We start from the raw sequence: 21,903 nt of genomic DNA, 5'->3' as shown, positions 1-21,903 counted from the left end.
GAATAAGAGAAATTAATGCTAACAGTGAAATGTATTAGCAAGATCATATGAAATTCAAATTGTTGTAATGTAAATTATGGTATTAGACTCTTTAGGTCTTTACTAGTCAGCACACACTAGTTTAAGTACAATCATGTAATGAGTTGAAAGTTTAAGAAGAAATTAATAAAAAAATGGAATTGTAAAGTAGGTGTAGCTGACCGGTTATGAACGGGTCAATGTGACGAAGAAAGCATAATAAAAGGGGTATGTATTGGCCCGTTATAGACGGGTCAATTAAGACGAGCATGATGGATTGTGATAATGGTCGAAACTTTGACCCGTTATGAACGGGTCGGATGGACGATATTTTTGATATTAAAGGAACGATATATACAATTTAGGTAGATTGAATTATGGAAAGAATGAGAAAAGGGATTTCTAGAAATGATGCTTTTAAAGTTATGACTATACTAATGGTAAGCCGATTTTGATGAAGGTAGACTTGTAACACCCCAAAACTCGAATTATCTAGTTGTTAATATGTTATCACGTTTAAAAGAAGGAGATGTAATAACTAGGTTATCAAACCAAGTTAAATGCTTGGTTTAAACAAATAAGAATAGGAATTGGGTAAATTATGAACAATGGCAAACATGAGGGGTTGATATGGACAAAAGGAAAAGATAAAATATAAACAAAAAAAAATAACCCTTAAACCACACACCTGGGCGTGTGTTCGATCAGAAGAAGAGAAAGAAAGGGGTCAAACCCTAGAACACCAAAATCTAACAAATTGAAAGGGGAATTGAAGCCTAGTTGAATGCATGAACTAAGAATGATGATCATCTAAGCATACCCAACATCAAGTAAGTCGAAATTTGCAATTTTGTGATGTTTGATTTTGTGGGTCTAGTATAATTCGGGTATGTAATGCAAAAAATTGGTATGAATAATGGTTGCTATGGTTGTCAAAACATCAAGAGATGTTAAATTTTGAATATGAGCATGGATTAGGCAAAACCCACTTGCATGTCAAGGAATGGCTAGAAATTTTGAGATTCTACATGTTAATTTGGTTGTTGTTGATGAACTTGTTATGAATAATTGATGTTACAACCATACGTTCATAGTTAGGATGAAATATTGTTATGAACTTGATTTATTGTTAATAAGTTATGTGAAGAATTAGTAGGAATCACGCTTTAAAAGCTTGTACATAATGTTTTACAAATGCGAAGCCCGCCAAGTGTTCGATGAAATGCCTAAGAGAACAAATTTGTGAAATTGTATGAAAGTTATGGGTAAATATGTATAAAAAGTGTTCATGGTGTAGTCGTTAGCAAAATAATATGTTAAGTGTGCTTAAGGTGGAGTCCATATGAGAATTCGGATCGAATGTATGGTTTGGTAAAAATTATGCATTAGGGACTTGTACCTTGTGCTTAAATGGTGTGATGCTCACCATGTATTTGATGCACTTGATTTATGGTAGTTAAAAGTGAATGTGTATGAATGTGAAACGAATAGCTTATTGGTAAGTAATAATGTTGGAATTATGTCGTCTACGTATGTATGATAATAAATTTGATTAAGTAAATGTTGAACAATGTGGTTGTCAGTTCATGTCTTATGCGTGATAAAGTTTGACTATTAAAAGTCTATGTAGCTAAGGGTTGGAAATGGATGTGATATGAATGAACACACATACTAACTATGATATGGGTATAATGACTTGAAAGGATAGGAAACCCCAAATTGGTATGGACTCAAGTATGGAAGGCTAACGGATCAAGAGGAAATGAGGAAGCTATGCACAAACTTGGATGCACGAGGTAAGTGATTCCGTAATCACTTCTTAGTATGTTTAAGTAATGTAGCGTTTTAATTAATTAATTAAACATGATGTCTAAAGTCAAATGTGGATTAGGATGTATGAAATTAGTGGATTTCATTAAGTAGACCAATAGGTCAAATTAAGGTCTTATGATTATGTTGAAATGTTGCATAAGATATGGCTACGGTACTATAACTGGTTAATGGGTAGAATTGCTTGTAAGTACGTGATCCGGGAATCGGAGATGCGGTTTAATGGTCAACATAATCAGAGGTGAGTTTGGTTTAATAGATAAACCATTATGTAAGTGGAGGTTTTAGTAACGAAGTTTGATTCGTAGACTTAAATGAAATGAATGAGTTTAACGAATACCGGGTATTGGGTGTGTAAACCCCAAGTACGAAACTCCGGATAAAGTAAAAGTATTATGATTATAATGTTCATGTATGTTTTGGGATAAAACAAATGAGTGGTTTGATGAAAACATGAACGGGTCGAATAATTAGAAAATGACTATTAAGTCGAAAGCGCGTAAGTTAAGAATTTCCTTTAACCGAAAGTGGGATATCAAGTCCATATGATAGAGGGTTAAATTACGATCACGTAGGAAAAAGAATCGGGTAAAACGGATAAAAAATGAGAGAGTTATGTCCGTTTCGGTAAGAATTAATGGCTGGGAAAAGTGCAGAGCTGACACGGCCGGGTGGTGAGTTGACACGGCCGGGTGAAGGTTCTGTCAAAAATATTATTTATGTGATTTATGCATCGTAGGCTTCGGTATATTATCCGTGGACTACGGTGGGCCTCCCAAACATGATTTCGAGTGTTCCCTTGACGATTATAAGTTGTAAACCCAAGTCTAAGCCTCATGTAATTTATATAAGAGTATGATAGATGTATGTAATGAAGTTGGACATGTATTACATGTAAATGGTATACAAGAATGCGTACGGAACACGTAGGTATGAATACATGATTGTAGGTATGATTGAATGTATATTAGGTATGTAGATGTGTATGATTGTAAGTATGTATGTGTGCAAGTATGTGCGAATGCATGATTTGGATGCATTTGAGAATTAACGTTACTAACAATGCCCTTGAGTTTGGGATGTAATGCAGGAATGAGAATGTCGGATTCTTATGAAGTTGAAGCCGAACTCGGATCAAGAGACATAGAGAGAATAGTCGAATGAATCGAAGCTATATTGTCGAACATTATACGAAAGTTAATTGTGTGAGAATATTGTTGTATGAGGTTGTCAATGACTAATGATTAAGTTGTATGTGATGTTCACAGGTACCATACGGATTTCTTCTTCTACTAACAAAGATGAGCGGACGAAGATCGAGTCAAGAGCAAGGATTGTACGGGAAGGATCGGTCATATAGTTTAACAAATGTAGGTCCAAAGTATTAATATAATGGAACGTGGTAAATACTTTTTAATGAGTGTATGACATTTGGTATTCGAACTTTCCTGTAAGTACTATGTCTATTAAAGAACGAAAGTTTGGGTTCATATTTTCCGCTGTGTTGTATTTTTAAGTTATTACAAGTTAGTCTTACAGGGAATTGTTCATAATACGAACGGGTCATGCCCGATTTTTGTTAAATTATAGTATGATAATATCACATTTAGGAAGGTGAAACCTTGGGCGTTTCACCTTCAGATCTATATTTAAACGTCAACTGAGACGTATCCCAAATCTCCAACTGAGGAGAGGGATCTATATTTAAATGTTAACTGAGATGTATCCCAAATCTCCAACTGTGGAGAGGGATCTATATTTAAACGTCAACTGAGACGTGCCCCAAATCTCCAACTGAGGAGAGGGATCTATACTTAAACATCAATTGAAACGAATCTCCAACTGAGGAGTGGAATCTATATCTAAACGTCGAATGAGATGTGTTCCAAATCTCCAACTAATTCCCAACTATGTGGAAAGGAGAAAACTCTCGTCCAACTACGTGACGATATTCGTTCCAAATCTCCAACTATGTGGAAGGAGAGGAACCATATTAAATACGTTGACTGAAACGTATCTCCAACTAATTTCCAACTGTGTGGAAAAGAGAAAACTCTCGTCCAACTACGTGACGATATTCGTTCTAAATCTCCAACTATTCTCAACTATGTGGAAGGAGAGGAACCATATTAAATACGTTGATTGAAACGTATCTCCAACTAATTCCCAACTATGTGGATATGAGAAAGCTCTCGTCTAACTACGCGATGATATTTGTTCCAAATCTCCAACTATGTGGAAGGAGAGGAACCATATTAAATACGTTGAATGAAACGTATCTTAAAATCTCCAACTAATTCCCAACTATGTGGAAGGGAGAAAATCTTAATCCAACTATGTGACCTTACTTATTTTAAATACGTTGAATATGTATCTACATTGATTACGTTGACTAAAACGTGTCCCTAATCTCCAAATAATCCCATATGTGCGGAAGGGGAGGGACTAAAATGTGACACTCGGCTATTTAGAGGTTGTACCGTACACATGTAACACGTGTCATGAACAAATAAAAAGGCTGTATTTGACTGATATTGATGTTTATATGTGATATTAGATGTGTTGGTGAATCCAAACATTGATAAAAATTATGTTGGCAACAATAAGATAAACGCTTATCGCGTAACGAATAAAATGCGAAACGAACGTCGGTGGCCACCCGATCAATGTTAAATCCTAAAAATAGTTTGTTATGATTAGAATGGTAATTTTAATCATGTCCGGAAGGAAAAAAAATAAAACGCTAAGAAATTCTATTTTTCGAGTTTGAGTGCGTGCCGCGCGATACTGCGCGTATTTGACAAAATACTGTCAACGCGGCCAGTCAAGGCAACTGGTAATTATTTTAGTAATATTTTAGTGAGATTATTTTTATAGAATGATAAAAATAATTTAAAACGCATTAAAACAGGATTAAAACGCTAGATAAAATATCCGGTATCCAGTAAAATACCAGTTTGTAGCCTATATATGATATATATATGTATGTAGACATGAAAATATGTGAGAGAGGGGACTAGGTGGCAGCACAAGACATGCCCACCTTTTTGCCATCTTCTTTCTTTTTGCCAAGTGTTGATCTTGGAAACTTCAAATAATGATTAAGCTTTTCAAATCTTCCATATCTTTCATCTTCCAAGAACATAATGAAAACTCAAACTCTCACTCTATCTCTCTTGAATATACACGGCCGAACACCCTCTTTCACTACACCATTTCCATTTTTCAAACTTTTTCTTGAAGATTAAAGTCCATTCCAAGAAGGTTTCAAGGTGGTTTGAAGATCCAAAGGTGTTTTCAAGGTGAAACAAGCTCCCAAACATCAAAATCTTGTCAAAACCCACTAAAATCTTGAAAGGTATAAACTTATTTTCAAAACCACATTCTTGATTTTTAGTGATGATAGAGATATTGGAAAGTTTCTCTTGAACTTGGAATTAAACATAAACTTGAAACTAATAAAGGATGAGATTTTAAACAAAATGAAAATGGGTGTGTATGTGTATGTGTATGTATGTATGTATGGTCGTAGGTATGTGTGGGTGTATATATGATTGTGTTTTGATTTTTGTTGAATGATTCTTGAATAACATGATTCTTGAATGATTGATTACATGAATGAATCAAAAGTTGTCATAAGAGAATGTTCTAAAAAGGGTTTTGTGATTTGAAAAGGATATGTTAAAAAGTGAACTTTTGGAAGTTCATATGTGTATGTATATATGTCGTATGTATACATATATATGTGTATGCATGCATGTATTTTTTGTCACATATTCATAAATGTAAGAATGTTTGCATTTATATATGTATGATTAGATGATAATGGATGAAATTGTATAAGTGTTGAAAGTTATAAAGGGGGCAGGCCACTTGGTCGGATGATCATTCGATCGGATGGTTAGCCGGTCGGATGATCATTGGAGTGAGTGATCTGTTATTTTGGAAACTTTTTGTAAAATTTTGCCAAGTTAAAAAGTTTGAGTTTTAACGGAGACGGCGTGACGACGTGTCAAACAACGGAAACACACCATGGTCCAGCTCAGTCGATCGGATGGGAATCACCCCATTCGATCAGACTAACTGTTCCTGATGGAGTTTCATGTTCAACCCGTGAATCGGTCGTCTCTCCGGTGGAAATCCGTTTTCAGACCGGTTCTCAACTAGAGAATGAGTGGAGAGCCTGGGATGAGTCTAGATTCCATCGGTTTTGAGTAAAAGTGAAGAAAAGTTGAAGAAAAGTATGAAAACAGTTGGAAAATGTTGAATCTCGTTGAGATTTGTATTGTATAGTGTGTAAATCCTTTAGATCTGAACCATTCTTGATGGGATGACGTCACACAACCGATTGCATAAGCAACTGAGGTGATGTCACCTTCAAGGGTGTAGGATCGTTTTCAGACCCGAACGAGTCGATCAGAGGAGTTTTTATCTAATTCAAAGGCGGAAACAGAGAAATAGACTTCGAAACAGCTTGCAAATCACTATAAACAGCTTTCTGATTGATATAACACTGTTTACAATCACAGGATAAACCGGCAGCACCTCGGTATCCAAATTCAGAATCGTTACCTATGATCTCGCTTGAAAGACTTTATATAGACAAGGGGTTCCGCTTGAAATTGACAAGTAACATTTCAAGCAGAATCAGTTAGATATGATTTCGCTTGAAACTGTCACAAGTCATTTCAAACGGAATCAGTTAGATATGATTTCGCTTGAAACTGTCACAAGTCATTTCAAGCGGAATCAACCCCATTCAAGCGAAATCAGCTCAAACATTCCTAAACCCTATTTTCTCGTACACCGTGCCCTGATCTAACAATCTAGTACAAGACTCGATACAAGACGAAGTCGACAGATGCATGCACCAACAAAGGGTCCAAATCAGGTGATTTCATAGAGAAAATCAGTGATTTTGATGGAGAGGATGATGGAGAAGTGTGTAGTGATGATGGAAGTACAAGATTTAGGGAGAAATACTTACGAAATAGCCTTGAATCGAGGGAAAAGTGCTTGAGAATGATTTGGGAGCGAGTTGGGTCGAATGGAGCTGTCACATCAGTGAACAGTGGTGTACGGGTATTTATAGTGAGAGAGAGAGAGATAGAGAGAGAGAAAGTAAGGCGGTGTGAGTGAGGTTCGAATGGATGTCCGGTCGGATGGCCATCCGATCGGATGGTCATCCGGACGGATGTCCATTCGATCGAATGGTCATTCTACCAGTCGAGTTGTGCGAGTTAATTTCCCAACTCTCGTTTCGTGCGTTGAGCGTTGCGTTGCGTTTAAGCGAGTTGCGAGTAAGCGTTGCGTTGAGATAACCACATAACATAAAACAAGTAATCACACACATAACACACATAAATGCATAAAAGTAAATCTGCGTTTCGAGTTTGCGTTGAGATTGCAATGCGTTAGCGTTGCGATAGCGTTTAGTGTAAACATGCGATGTAATATGCGATAAAATGCGTGTAAATAGTATGCGTTGTAAATATCGTAAAAATGCGATAACTGCGTTTGAAATAAGCATTGTGAACGTGTTGTAGAATATAGTTTAAAATATCGTTTAACCCATTGCGATAATCGAAATCTCGAGAGTACAAGTCAATTAAGCAATAAATGACAGATCTAAGTAATGACTCGACTTTCCGAGAAGTCGGGTTGTTACATTTTGTGGCCCATAATACACTTGAGAGGTGGAAATCTGAAATGAAACGAAACTAACCGTATTACTTTAAACAAATATCGAGGACGAGATTTCCTTTAAGGGGTTGAGGATGTAACACCCGTAAATTTTCGTCCAATTGTGAGGCGACACGTGTCCCGAATTTCCAACTAAGGAAAAGGGAATTTATCGTTCCACTGTGTAATGATACATATTTAATCCTCCGATTATTCCCGACTATGTGGAAGGAGGAATAATTTATATCTACGTTCATTGAAACGTGTTTTGTATCTCCGACTGATCCCGATTATGGGAAGAAGAGAAACTCTTATTGTACGTTAACTAAAACGCGTCCCAGATCTCTGACTAATCTCAACTACGAGCAAGGAGGGGGACTAAAAGTACCAAATGGCCAAAGATGTAAAGTCCAAGGGCTTAAAGTGTAAAAATCCCAAAATTTGTTTTTGGAGGTCCCTTACGGACCGCAAGGCTTAGCCCTTACGGTCCGCAAGGGGTTTAAGTCAAATTTGTGCGTTGAAGGTCCTTACGGACCGTAAGCGGTCAACCCTTACTTTACAAGAACATTTTACAAAATTACTCTACAGGTTATTTTTTTGCCTTTTTCATATTATTCATATATTTAGTATCTTAAAGTTATTTGTACGACATAACTTTACTCAAATAATAAAGCGTAAAAAAACATACACACGAGTTTTCATTAAGACTAAAGGGTATGGAGAGGATGGGCTTGGAGGGGATGAGCCGCCACGTACGTAGGAGTGGCTTGGAGAGGATGGACCTAGGGGGTGGGGGATGAACCCCTTTGTGTATATATATGTATATATGTATAGGTATATGTGAGAGAAGGAAGAAGGAGAGAGGCACGGCGGACCCGGCTGTGGGTCGCCGCTTGTGCTGGGCCGAGCCCCAGGGGGGCGGTGTGGGGGTCCGGCGCCGGGCCTAGCCGGGCATGCCGGCCCCCATACCTTCCAGTCTAATCGACATCTAACCTAACCTTGTCATATTTGTTGCGACTGGTGTTAACAAGCGACAACAAACATTGCAGACGTGGTCAGACCAGAATCAAACAAAACCCCGCATCGACGACTATAAAACCCAGCCAAAGGTACATATACTCACCGTCCCCAACACACAGCTCTAAAAAAGTAATTATGGATGCAGAATCGAACAGTATCAAAGTAAATGCTATGCAATTCGGATACAGTGGCGAGAATCCTCTCTTTGTCAATTTTAACCTCAACATCTCTGCTCGATCCCGTTGTCTTCTTGTCGGCGCCAACGGATCTGGTATTTCTTAACCCCTAACTTTATAAATTCTAATTCGTACTGAATTTCAACGATTGAGAGAGTTATGTGAAATTTGTTATTGAGATCTAGTTTTGTAGTAATTGTTATAAGGCGGATTGGATTTTCTGTGAGTTTTGTAACAGTTTTTATGTTAAGGGTAGCTTTTAAATTTAGATATTAAAGGAGGAAATGTGTGATTTAATATCTTAAAAAAACTGATTAGGAATCTTGTTCCTTTTGCAATCATAATAATAGAATGGAATCCGGATGGAATTGGAATGTAGAAACCATTTCTTATGTTGTTCATTCAACAAATGAAGAATTGAAATTGAATAATAAGATAAGGAACGGAATCTACATTCTAATTCCATCCAGATTCCATTCCGATCAAATTTCCATTCCTACGTAAATTCCAATTCCAGTTCCATTACATTCCACGAAACGAACGTTAACTTAGGGTTAGTTAGTCTGCTGATACACATCTAATAGGCACAATGTTTGTGCTAGGCTAATACATTGTTGCTTACATATATGCAATGCTGCTGGTAATTAGATGTTGCCCAGAATATGTACTAGGCCATGTGTTTTCTTATTGGTAATTGTTAGAACATACATTGCTAACCGATGGGATCGATTAAAATGTAAGCGGCGAATGGTCTTTAATGGGATTAAAGGCAGAAAACCAGTGTAGGCTGGATATTTGAACTTGAGATCTCTACTAAAGGGACTCCAATACTTACCACTGTGGCACCCCCTTGAAGGTTTAAACTAGCCATATTGTGTACATCTACTTGTGTATTTGAAGCTACACGGTGGGCTTCAAAGTACTCGCTTTCTTTTGGTGGTTCACTTTATATCTATTTTATTTTGATTTGTAGAAATTGCTTTGTATTTTAGCATAACATGTTTGTTTTCAGGGAAGACTACTCTGCTGAAGATTTTGGCCGGAAAACATATGGTTGGGGGGAAAGATGTTGTGCGGGTGCTAGATTTTTCATCTTTTCATGACACACACTTGGTTTGTAGCGGTGATTTGTCCTACTTGGGTGGATCTTGGACCAAAACTATTGGTTCGGCTGTAAGTACCTTAGTCTTATAGTTACGTCATCTACTATATACATCATTACATAGTCCTCTTCTGTATTATGTCCTATGTTAGTCTCTCGATCGTTGTAGGAGTTTCATTCTTGTCTCTTGTATTGACATGACCAGAATATTAAAGAGTATCATGGTTTCTTATGCACCAAGTGAACATCCACTTTGTTAATTATTGTATTTTTTTTTATATTTTGAATAATTTCAGGGAGAAGTACCACTACAAGGAGACTTCTCTGCGGAACATATGATATTTGGCGGTGAGTTGTGGCTTATGGCTATTTATCTATCGAGACTTCTCTGCGGGAACATACGGTTTAATCAGTCTACTGTTAATCTAAATCCTCTACCAACCTGTTTTATCCTTGTTTTGGTGCAGTTGAAGGTATCGACCCAGTTAGAAGAGAGAAGCTGATTGAACTGTTGGATATTGATCTACAATGGCGTATGCATAAAGTTTCCGATGGGCAAAGACGTAGAGTACAAATCTGCTTAGGCCTCCTTCATCCTTTCCAGGTCGGTTCTTGTTTTATATCATCTTGAACCTGCAAATACAAATGTAAGGTTAATGATAGTTCGTTTATTCCAGACTTAATACGCTCTTTAACGGAGTCTTTCTGGTTCAGGTTCTTTTGTTAGACGAAGTGACAGTTGACCTCGATGTGGTTGCAAGGATGGATTTACTCGAGTTCTTCAAGGAGGAATGTGAGCAGGTATCAGTTATATGGTTTCACTTGTCAAATACAAATAGCAAGCCAAAAAAAACGTCTTTTAACAGTTTTGTACATGTCATTGGTAACAGAGAGGAGCTACGATCGTATACGCAACACATATATTTGATGGTCTAGAGTCATGGGCAACAGATTTGGCCTACATACAAGACGGAGAGTTAAAAAGATACGAGAAGTTGGCAGATCTTCCGGAAATGAACAACTCCTGCAACCTGCTATCAGTGGTCGAGTCCTGGCTCCGTTCCGAGACCAAAAATCCGAAAAAGAAAACCGTCAATCCTTCGAACTTAATCGCTAACAAAACGTCCCCGTTTGATTCTTCCCCTTTTAGATCATCAAGGCACATGGCATACTATAGATGATTAATATTTTATACCCTAAGCTGCCAAATTGTATGTTTTCACAAAGTGATCAGTCAAATATTCTTTACTTGTAAAGTTGTTTCTTTTTGTCTTTAGGGACATCAGGATACAATTAAAGGTACTTTTGATTGGGTTGTTGACTTAAAATATCTTCTTGTATTGATTATATATGTATCTCATGTTTTGATGGTGGTTAATGATGTTAATCGATTTGAAATGATTTATCTGATGGTCGGATCAAAGGGTCCATTACTAGTCCTCAAACGGCTCTGATTTAGTCGTTACATTCACATTAAGAATATTTTCTGATGCAGCAATAAACTGTTTTAGGGCTGCTAAGTTTTCGATACTGATAAAAACTTTTAAAGGTCTATATAAAATTCGGTAGAGGTGTGCAAAAAACCGAATTAACCGAACCATAACTGAATTAACCGACAAAATCGAACCAAATAAAAAACCAGTGGGTCGGTTAATGGTTTTTTGAAAACCGAAAGTAGCGGGTCGGTTATGATTATCAATTTTTCCATACCCACCATAACCGAACCGAGATGTAATAAATCTTTGTAGGATTTAGGACTTTTCACCATATTTTTAATAGTTGATGTTTTTTATTGAAGATTTTTAGTACTTATAGGTTTTTCATATCATTTTATGGTTTTGGTTGAATATTTATGTGAATTTATGGAATGTATCATGTCACTTATTTGAATATTCGATAATAATTGGTATTAATATTATAGATTATATGTATTTGGGTGGGGTTCCGCTACAAAGTGTGCAAAGTCTTAAAACATCACAATTTCAGCCATAAAACACACCCAAAACCCACAAATAACATAGTGAAGATCACTAAAACACAATATCCAAACCCTAACATTCCTTAAAAACTTCAAACACACCATCGTACAACTATGAATATAAAACACAACACGATAATCAACATAAAACACACTAATGTTAGTCATTCGATAATCAAAGCCTTATCATTCAAAACACAACACAAACCCACGAATATGGTGTTTTAGTAATCTCCACTATGTTATTTGTGGGTTTTGGGTGTGTTTTATGGTTGACATTATGATGTTTTATGACTTTGTACACTTTGTAAAAAAAATAGACTTTGTAGCCAACTTCCACCCATATGTATTTTTTTTAATACTATGTAATATACTAATATAGAGTTAGGATCCTGTAAAAAAGACTAAAAGTGTGAGAAGGGTAAGAAAGAATCTAAACCATTAGATCTTTGATCTAATGGTTGAGATTAATAAGGATCAAATTGTAAAATTAGGTTTATTTTTTTGGGAGTGAATTGAAAATTCTAGGGGTAATAAAGTCTTTATACCCATTCAAAAATAGAAACTGTAAATCAAAATCCCTACAATCTCTCTCTCTCTCTCTCTCTCTCTCTCTCTCTCTCTCTCTCTCTCTCTCTCTCTCTCTCTCTCTCCAGATGATCTCCATCTACGATCAAAGATCTCTCTCTCATAACAATATCATTTCATTAATGGTGATTCCATAAACAAAATCTGTTATGATCGTTTTTTCTCAATTATTTAAGAAATTGGAGAAACTTGTTCAACAATGGCGGAAATGAAGACAATGAAACCGAAGCGGTTCAGTGTCGGTTACGCATTGTTACAGAAGAAACAGAGGAGTTTTATTCAATGTTCGTTACTGAATTCCGCGAAAGCACGCAGTATCGATCCCGTTCGAATTGATACCGACACACCACTAGTGAACCAAAGTCCTTTCGATTGCGTGATTCACAAGTTAACAAGTGAGGATTGGAAGCAACAGCTAATAGATTATCTGGTTCGAAACCCTAGCTCCGTTGTCATCGACTCTCCAGATGCGATTACAAGGCTGCATAACCGGAGTGGTGGTGCGGAACGACAATGGTGGTGCGGCAGTGGTGGTGTCGGAAGTGGAGAAGATGATACATAGGTGTTATATTTTTCTTTACTGAATGGTGTTATATCTTGTACTGAATGGTGTTATTTTGTGTTATGAATGGTGTTTTTTTCTTTTCTGAGTGGTGTTTTTTTTCTTTGCTGAATGGTGTTATTTTTCTTTTCTTAATGGTGTTTTTTCCTTTTCTGAATGGTGTTTTTTTTCTTTTTCTGAATGGTGTTATATTTCTTTTACTGAATGGTGTTATATTCTTGTACTGAATGGTGTTTATTTTATTTTACTGCTGAATGATGTTTTTTTGTGCTGAATGGTGTTATTTTTGTGCTGAAAGATGTTATTTTTGTGTGAATGGTGTTCTTTTGTGCTGAATGGTATTATTTTTTGTGCTGGATGATGTTATTTTTGTGCTGAATGGTGTTATGGGTGCTGAATGATGTTATTTTTGTGTGAATGGTGTTTTTTTTGTGCTGAATGGTGTTATATTTTCTGAATGATGTTATATTTAAAACACCATGTCATGAACATGCTCTGAATGGTGTTATATTTATGGACGGTTATAAGTCCTTAAATCAAGGATTTTCTCTCTCCAAATCCTTAAATCAAGGATTTTCTCTGTCCAAATCCTTAAATCAAGGATTACCATATTTGAATTTGTTAATACATTTACAATTATACCCTTTTTATTAATTTAGATCTAATGGTTGAGATTCTTTCTTACCTTTCTCACACTTTTGGTCTTTTTTACAATAACTTCACCCTACTAATATATACAAATATGCAATAACAATTTATTTCATGTTAAAAAAATTAAGCTATTTTTAGCTATGCTAAATACACGGTTAACCACACATAACCGATCCGCTATAACCATCAAAACCTAATAAACATAACCACCATAACCGATCGGTTATGGTTATGGTTATCCAATAACCAACATCGTGGTTATGGTTATGGTTTTTGGTCAAAATCGACCCAAACTGACCCATGCACACTCCTAAAATTCGGTACCAGTACCCATTTTTACCCGTACCAATACCGAAAGTACCGAATACCAAAATCAATAAATACGGGTACACATACATGTACCGAATACCTAAAATCGGTACGGGTACAAGTACGAGTATTTAGGGAAAAAAAAGCTCATCCCTAATTTGTAGCCTTAGATAATTGCCACTTATATTTATACAAAATTAGTTTTGAAAACTGCCTAACAGGTGTCCTTATTGTTTTAACTGATGATAACGTGAGGCGTAAGGGCCACACTGCCACGCTAGTGAACATAATAGTCATATTAGGCACCACCGATAGCACACTGGTGTAAATGACATAAATGGGTTAGCGACCAGCACCACAAATGATTGGTTATATATAGCTTATTTAGATTTCTAAAAAACAAGTAATCAAGCCTACACAAATTTGTCGCAGGACACGTACATATATGCAAACATGAGATGCTTGACCAAATGGTTATAAAGTGGATAAAAAAGTGTTGAGCGCCAAATGTTTTAAAAAATTATATTTTTATCTAAAACACTGTTATTCTCACGCCGGAGAGTGATTACAAAGAGAATCCCCCAATCCTCCTCCTTGTAACGAGCTTCACGGTGTCGTGTTGTTTTGCAGGATCTCGTAGCAATCAATCGAGGAAGAAAGAAGATTAACTTTTATTTGATGAGACAAAACCCACAAGTTAACCGTCAGATTAACTTGGTGTTTCTTCAGAGCATCAGTGTTTAAAAAAAAAACTATATTTATCTAAAACTTATCCGGAGTACTTGCCGAAAGAATTTGATAGATTATGTATGCAAATTGAATGATTATGGAAAACCTTGTATTGCAAATTGGAATCTTGTGAAATAAGTCAGCTTGTCTCTTGGTTTAGCTCATTTTCTTAACGTAAGGCACCTACTAGGACACCACGGTGAAAATAACTTGTATTTTGTAAACATGTATGTTTTGTAAAGTTCATAAGTTGGCTTGGGTTTTATGGTTTCTCCTTACTAATAATAGCATTAATAGGATGCAAAATATACTACTAATAAGAGTAAATTATACAAATGATCCGTGTAACTTGTCAAAAGTGGCACCATATCTTCAAGCATAACAAATGTAACTAATGATCCATAGATACTTTTGAAACCTAGTATGTATTTAGTTTTAAAAATGGATGAGTGTTTACCACATATGTTAGCTTTGTAAAAACGATAAGTTTACCATTTTCTTAGAATAGTTAGATTACACTTGTGGTCACTAACCCTTTGATCAACTATAAATTCATAAATCGCTCTTCAAAATACCATTCATCACCACCTTACACCATATGTCACCACTCTCTTCACAAACAACCATCACTTTACTTGACCACCACCAACCAACACCTCACACCATTCTGACCGCTATCCCCTTTCTTCCTATCTTGCCTCCTTTTCTTGGCCCACATCACTCTTCCGCCACCTTCACCGTCACACCTAATATCCTTCATTGTCATTGTCATCGTCACACCTCAAACCCCTCATCACAGCTATAATTCTCACCTTCAAAAACCATCACAATCTCTAGCCACATATCTCATCACCCCTTTTCCCTCACATGCAATAAAATTAACCTTAACATTTAGAACAAATTCAAACATTAATAAAACACACACCATCACCGTCTTTAGAAACTATAGCTCAAAATTCTCTAACACGACTCATATTCTCTATAAAATTGAACCCACACATCATATTCTCCAAAATCACCATGTGCAAATAGTTTGTTACACATCCCCACCCCACACACAATCTAGCAATGTTTCTTGGTGTGTGATCAATGGACCAAAGTTGATGTTCGGCGACAACCGTCGAGGAAGAAAGAATGGAAGGAATTATAAATGTAATTTAACTGGTTCAACCAGTGAATGCTTATTCGTATATTTTTGAACTTTGAGACGGAATAAAAAAACATTTATATAAACACTATACCAATAATAATATGATAGTGATTAGTGATTTGGACAACTTTAAATTTTAAATTTGATGTATATATGTATTACACTTTTTCTCTTAATATCATACTTTAGTGGCATTCATATTTCATACTTTGCAAAAGATATTGCTTTATGAATCAGCTATCCATAACTATCAACATTAACAATAACATTATTAGCAATAACAATAATAACATTAACCATACACCAAAATAAAAAAAAAAATTAAAAAAAAACTTGTAAACAAATAAAACCTTCAAAAACAATACAAAATAATATCAACACCTGCCCTTCTTATTTTCTTCATTCTCCCCCTCACGTATCCTCTCTCTCTCTCTCTACTCTCTCTCATCAAATTCAACGCAATCTTTTACCTTTTCCTCATTCCGTTCATCAATTCTTCTTCACCGATGATGCTTTTGAACATTAATCGCCGTTGAACACGATTGCGTTCATCAATTTTGACGATTACGTTGTTGTCAAGAAACGGTTAAAATTAGGGTTTGTATTTGAGAAAAAGTCATTGATTTTGTTCAGGATTTTTTAAAGTTTTGTATATAGATTGTTGATTTGGGTCATTTTCGGTGGAAATTGGAGGTTGATTTGATTGTTTGTTATAAATTAGGGTTGAGTTTTTTTACAAACCCTAGGGGAGGTGTAATTAGGTAGATATAGGTAGATCTGTGTTGTTATGGATCGTGTTGTTGGTGGTAAGTTTAAGCTTGGGAAGAAGATTGGAAGTGGATCTTTTGGTGAGCTTTATTTAGGTATGTTTTTGGTTGTTTTGAACTTTTGATTAAGCTTTTTAGGTATTGTGTTAGTGTTTTTGTGTAGCTGATTTTGTGTTTGATGATATTCAGGTGTTAATCTTCAGACTGGAGAAGAATGTGCTGTTAAGCTGGTATTTACCTTTTTTCTTGATAATGTTTTGTAATGTTAGATACTTATTGGCTATTAAAGTTGTTGGATAGTTGTTTGGTTGATTCATGGTGTGTTTGGATGTGGTTTTGAAAATGATTGTTTGATATTGAATGATTAGAATTAGATAATAAGTAGATGTAATAACTAATAAGTTATTAACAAAGGTATTAAGATACATTTTTGATATGCTTCATTGAAGTTGTAATAATCGCGTTTGATGGTGTCTAGGGTTTGGCAAGTCATGGTTATTTAAGGAAGTATCGGATAAAGTAAAAGTATGAAGCTGATTACGTAATAACAAGTATTCAGATGATTATAAGCAGAATTTGATTCCTAAAAGCTAAAAACTGATGTTTGGATAATCACTTTTCAAACGCGCATCCAAATAATCCTATCATCTATATTCCAAATAGGATTTTGTGTATGATTATTTTATGTATTGTTATAGTATACAAATACGACCATAATAACATCTCGTTCGTTTGTTTAACATTTAGGCTTTATTAGTTGCTTCTTTTTTTTTTCTAGTTAGGACTAGTGGACTACATAAAGGTGTACGTTATCTATATGTCATTACTCGTTTGACTACTATAGTCTCATACTCTCATTAACCCCTTCACATATATATTCATTCGTGTCTCTATATAAAGTGTCTACCGCCATTGATTCTTACCGTATTCGTTTTAATCTTTAGCACGCGCATGCATTCTGTGATTAAAATGTAGATCAACTTGTATTCTTATTTTATTCATTGATTTGACCTAATCTTTAGTTTGATGCTTTATTACTATAATCTTCTTGTCATCAAAGTCACAGTTGCAAACAACTTGTAGGGTTTCTGTTTGAATATTGCATAAAGGGTTGATTTGTGATGTACAATGTACATAGGGAAACATTAGTTAGAAATTTGATCTTTTGTTAGACCAAAGAAAAGAAAAGAAAAGAAAAGAGGAAAGCAAGACTTTTGTGTTGTCGCTTGACACTTGGTATTTCCAACTATGAGTTATAATCATTATCTACATACATTTCATACGCGGTATCCCTATTTGTACGCGTTATTATTTTATGCCCGATATCATCTTTTTCTGTTGCTGCAATTTCCAGGAACCCACCAAGACAAAGCATCCGCAACTTCATTATGAATCAAAGATATATATGCTTCTTCAGGGAGGAAGTGAGTATCCTAGTCTAGGTTTCTGTTAAACATGCATTTTTGTGTAGATTAATAATTTTTAATACCCTAATACATGGCTGTATTCAGTTAGATCTTTAAACTCTCTTTGCTACTGAAGACTAAAGTATGTCGTAATGGTTAATTCAGTATACTTCCTCATTCCTGAAAACAAGTGGGGCATTAATAACTTTGTATATTTAATGTATTAGTTCAAATCTCCAAATAATTATATTTATAGAATTTCAAATCTTTTTTTAGTAATTAATTAATAGTTTAATCATTTTTAAGATCAATTACTAATGCATTTGAAACTTAAATAAAAAATATTGTATAATGCTGTTTACACTTTACATATTTGAGTTCGAACAGTTAGCAACTTGATGTGTCGCGTGTGTATTTTCAATGTATGGTTGAGTTGTTCACTTTTAGAAATAACACGATCGTTCCTTTTTTTAATAATGAAGCTGGGGTACCCAACCTTAAGTGGTTTGGAGTCGAGGGTGAGTACAACGCCATGGCCATTGACCTACTTGGACCCAGCCTTGAAGACCTTTTTAACTATTGCAATAGAAAGTTTTCCTTGAAGACGGTCTTAATGCTTGCAGATCAATTAGTAAGTGTCAGTGATCCCATCCTTTTATAGCGTTTTTGACTTCAAATCATTGATTATTTATATAACGTTGCAGATAAATAGAGTTGAGTACATGCATGCCAGAAGCTTTCTTCATCGTGACCTTAAGCCTGATAATTTTTTAATGGGCCTGGGCCGCAAGGCAAATCAGGTGCTCACCCGCTTCTTTTTACCAGAGCCTTTTTTTTCAAATATGATAATGGCATTTATAAATATATTATCTTATGCTTCTTTTATGGCAGGTGTACATCATTGATTTTGGTCTTGCAAAAAAGTATAGGGATCTTCAAACTCACAGGCACATACCATACAGGTAACTTTACTTTTTAATCTTTTTTTCTGGCGTTATTTCTGTATTTGTGGAACCGTTACAAGATATTTTTTTTCATCAGGGAAAATAAGAATCTCACAGGCACGGCTCGTTATGCTAGTGTCAACACACATCTTGGAGTTGGTGAGTGGTTCACCATATCTGGATTTGTTTTTGTATGATAATTATAGCAATACGGTAAGCACTTAATAAAATCTTCGTTGCTTCTGTCTATGCAGAGCAAAGTAGACGCGATGATTTGGAATCACTCGGTTATGTTCTTATGTATTTCCTAAGAGGAAGGTGAGTCATTTTTTTAGTTCAACATCTTCAACTTTATGCTAATAATCTGTTATTTATTTTATTCACTATTTGTATATGTTTTTTTTATTAGCCTTCCCTGGCAAGGACTGAAAGCTGGGACCAAGAAGCAGAAATACGACAGGATAAGTGAAAAAAAGATGATGACTTCAAAAGAGGTATATTTTGACTTTTTAGTTTTGTAGTCATATAAAACTCACATGACGCTAAATCTATCTCAACGACTTAACAGGTTTTATGCAAGTCGTATCCGTCAGAGTTCATGTCATATTTCCATTATTGCCGATCTTTGAAATTTGAAGATAAACCTGACTATTCATATCTAAAGAGGCTTTTCCGAGACTTGTTCATTCGTGAAGGTGTCAAATACTTGATATTTTTATGTTATCTTACAGTCGTCGAGCATGAATTCATTCTGAATTTGTATATATATGTTTCTTTTTTCCAGGCTATCAATTTGACTATGTTTTTGATTGGACCATGTTGAAGTATCCACAAATTGGTGCCAGCTCTAGAGGACGAGTTAGTGAAAAAAATGCTTGTATTACTGGTATATTTATGTTGGTTTTGTATAAGATATATTCATCGTGTCCCCCTTTTGCAGATTCAAAGCGGCAATGCTGGTCAAAACGTCGGTACGTCTGCAGAAAGACCAGGAAGAACTTCAGGTGTGATTTAAAAGCAGAAGTGGCTATATTTGAGTTTATGTATTTATTTCTCGAGTCTGCTTACAATTGTTACTTGCATCTTTCCTGTAGCTGTACAAGATGTTCGTGAGGCACTTTCTAGAAGAAATCCAGCAGGTGGACCCCGCCTTGAACTTTCAAGAAACAGGACTCCAGATGATGTACCTTCATCCAAAGATGTGGTAACGAATTTAATTACATTTTTATTGACAACTTTATTCATGAATAAAATTCAAAACGCTTGTGAATAAATTTAACTATGATACTACCGTGTACAGCAACCTGATTCAGAAAAGGTCCGAACTTCTAGAAACGGGAGCTCGTCAAAACGGGCCTCCTTTCTAAGCAGCAATAAACCAAGTTCTTCAGCAGAAGCGACAGATGGCAGAACAAGCCGACACATGTCGAGTAGTGGAGCCCGCTTATCTACTATACAAAGAGGATATGATAACAAACCCTCGCCAACGGGCTTGTCCGGTACTTCAAAGGGTGGCCGTGAAGATCTTCTCAGGAGCTTTGATTTTCTTCAAATCAGGAAGTAAAACAATACAAGGTGTCAAAATTACATTAAAGTGAATTTAAAACCCCTGCAAGTTTAAGTTATGTAAAAAATGGAAAATTCATGTTTTAGGGGAATTTGCAGACTTTGGTTAACAATTGGAACTTCAAGTGGACTGATGTTGTATGTGTTGTTTTTGTGCTTTAGTGCAAATTATTCTTTTTAATATTTTCTGGTTGGACTTTTGAGAACCTGTTTAGAATTGATTGTCTACTTGTTGAAGTCAGTGACCCGAGAGTAGTTCAATCACGCTATCATATTTGTATAGTTATTTCTTATCTTATGCTTGATCTATGATTGCCCGATTGCTTTTAAGTTGGTCACCCGGGATGTGGCTCAATTGGCTTGGCATATCTGTAGAGTTATTTAGGCCTCTTTGTATCAAAATGGTAGCCAATCATGGTGAACTGCATCGAGCAACGGCAGGTTTACTGTCGCAGAAAATGTTGAACATGAGTGGAATTTTAAGTATGACATGGTTAGACCTTCTCTAACGTGGCGCACATGAGGGTCCGTGGCTGTTGTAGAAGAGAGAGACGGGTTGGGAGGATGTGGAGAGCAGAGAGGGGGGGGGGGGGGGCAGGAATGTGAGAAGAGGAGAAAAGGAAGGCTGTTAGTGAAGACTTTTGACGTGGAGATCAGAAGATTCGCCTTTCGTTTGCTGCAATGAAGATGGTCTTGGTGAGTTGGTGGCTCGAAAGAAACCCATATGGTTACAAGTGTTTCTCGAAAGTGTTCTCAATGTTAAGTTGAAAGATGGATGTAATTTTTCTTCCATAAACTGATCGACCATATGGGTTAAGTTTATGGACTTTTATAAACAATTTATCTATTCTATAAAAATCCTCAAAATGATTTAATTTGTTTTACAACTAGATTTAAACTCCCCCGCGTTGCGGCGGGGGTGTAGAACTATGCCAAGTAGCACTAATGCCACACCACCGTCAGCGACTACCAACACTGAGTCGATCCAGGATCCGCGCGTTGCGACAAACTTGTCAAACGAAAAAAATAAATGTAAAACACTGAACCACACATGCATGTTGTGTCGTGTTAACTCGCATAATTTTGAACGAAACAAAAAAAAAAAAGAAAACGTTAAATGACACACGCACGTCGCGCCGTCTTAACTCGCAAAATTTAGAACGGAAGTAAAACGAAAATTTACGAAAGATGAAAAGTAGAGGGACCAAAGTTGAAGGTAAAAATATTGTGAGGTTAAATTGAAAATAATAAAACTTTTGAGTTAAAAATGAAAAAAAAAACAATTTATATGTGTTAAAATTACAAAACATAAAAAGCTTTTGGGTTAAAGTTAAAAAATCAATTTTTTTTGAAAACCCCCCAAAACATAAATTACAACACCTTATGCACAAAATTGTTGCTAATTTATGGAGTGTAAATTTACAA

The 21,903-nt window shown here is 35.8% G+C and overlaps 2 protein-coding genes and 1 long non-coding RNA gene across 3 annotated transcripts; all 3 read left to right on the top strand.

Annotated features, from left to right (window-relative positions):
• The first annotated feature begins 700 nt into the window (after window positions 1-700).
• Window positions 701-3,340, top strand: LOC110864971. Its single transcript, XR_002550229.2, has 3 exons — window positions 701-848; window positions 1,722-1,814; window positions 3,117-3,340. It is a non-coding gene; the product is annotated as an uncharacterized LOC110864971 (long non-coding RNA).
• A 5,044-nt stretch (window positions 3,341-8,384) lies between these two features.
• LOC110864972 (ABC transporter I family member 19) lies at window positions 8,385-11,215 on the top strand. Its single transcript, XM_022114143.2, has 6 exons — window positions 8,385-8,821; window positions 9,739-9,899; window positions 10,125-10,176; window positions 10,296-10,432; window positions 10,543-10,629; window positions 10,719-11,215. The coding sequence occupies exons 1-6, from the start codon at window positions 8,686-8,688 to the stop codon at window positions 11,007-11,009; spliced, it is 864 nt and encodes a 287-aa protein (XP_021969835.1). The 5' UTR covers window positions 8,385-8,685; the 3' UTR covers window positions 11,010-11,215.
• Window positions 11,216-16,181: 4,966 nt separating this feature from the next.
• Window positions 16,182-20,664, top strand: LOC110864973 (casein kinase I). Its single transcript, XM_022114144.2, has 14 exons — window positions 16,182-16,658; window positions 16,752-16,792; window positions 17,917-17,986; window positions 18,451-18,599; window positions 18,673-18,768; window positions 18,860-18,930; window positions 19,010-19,071; window positions 19,167-19,230; window positions 19,322-19,406; window positions 19,481-19,607; window positions 19,697-19,770; window positions 19,853-19,916; window positions 20,007-20,116; window positions 20,213-20,664. Exons 1-14 carry the CDS (start codon window positions 16,583-16,585, stop codon window positions 20,474-20,476), a joined length of 1,353 nt encoding a protein of 450 aa, XP_021969836.1. The 5' UTR covers window positions 16,182-16,582; the 3' UTR covers window positions 20,477-20,664.
• The last annotated feature ends 1,239 nt before the right edge of the window (window positions 20,665-21,903 follow it).

This window comes from Helianthus annuus, chromosome 6 (assembly GCF_002127325.2).
Source record: "Helianthus annuus cultivar XRQ/B chromosome 6, HanXRQr2.0-SUNRISE, whole genome shotgun sequence".
Lineage (NCBI taxonomy): Eukaryota > Viridiplantae > Streptophyta > Magnoliopsida > Asterales > Asteraceae > Helianthus > Helianthus annuus.
The sequence above is the reverse complement of the archived record's forward strand: the minus strand, read 5'-3'. Positions and strand labels throughout refer to the sequence as shown.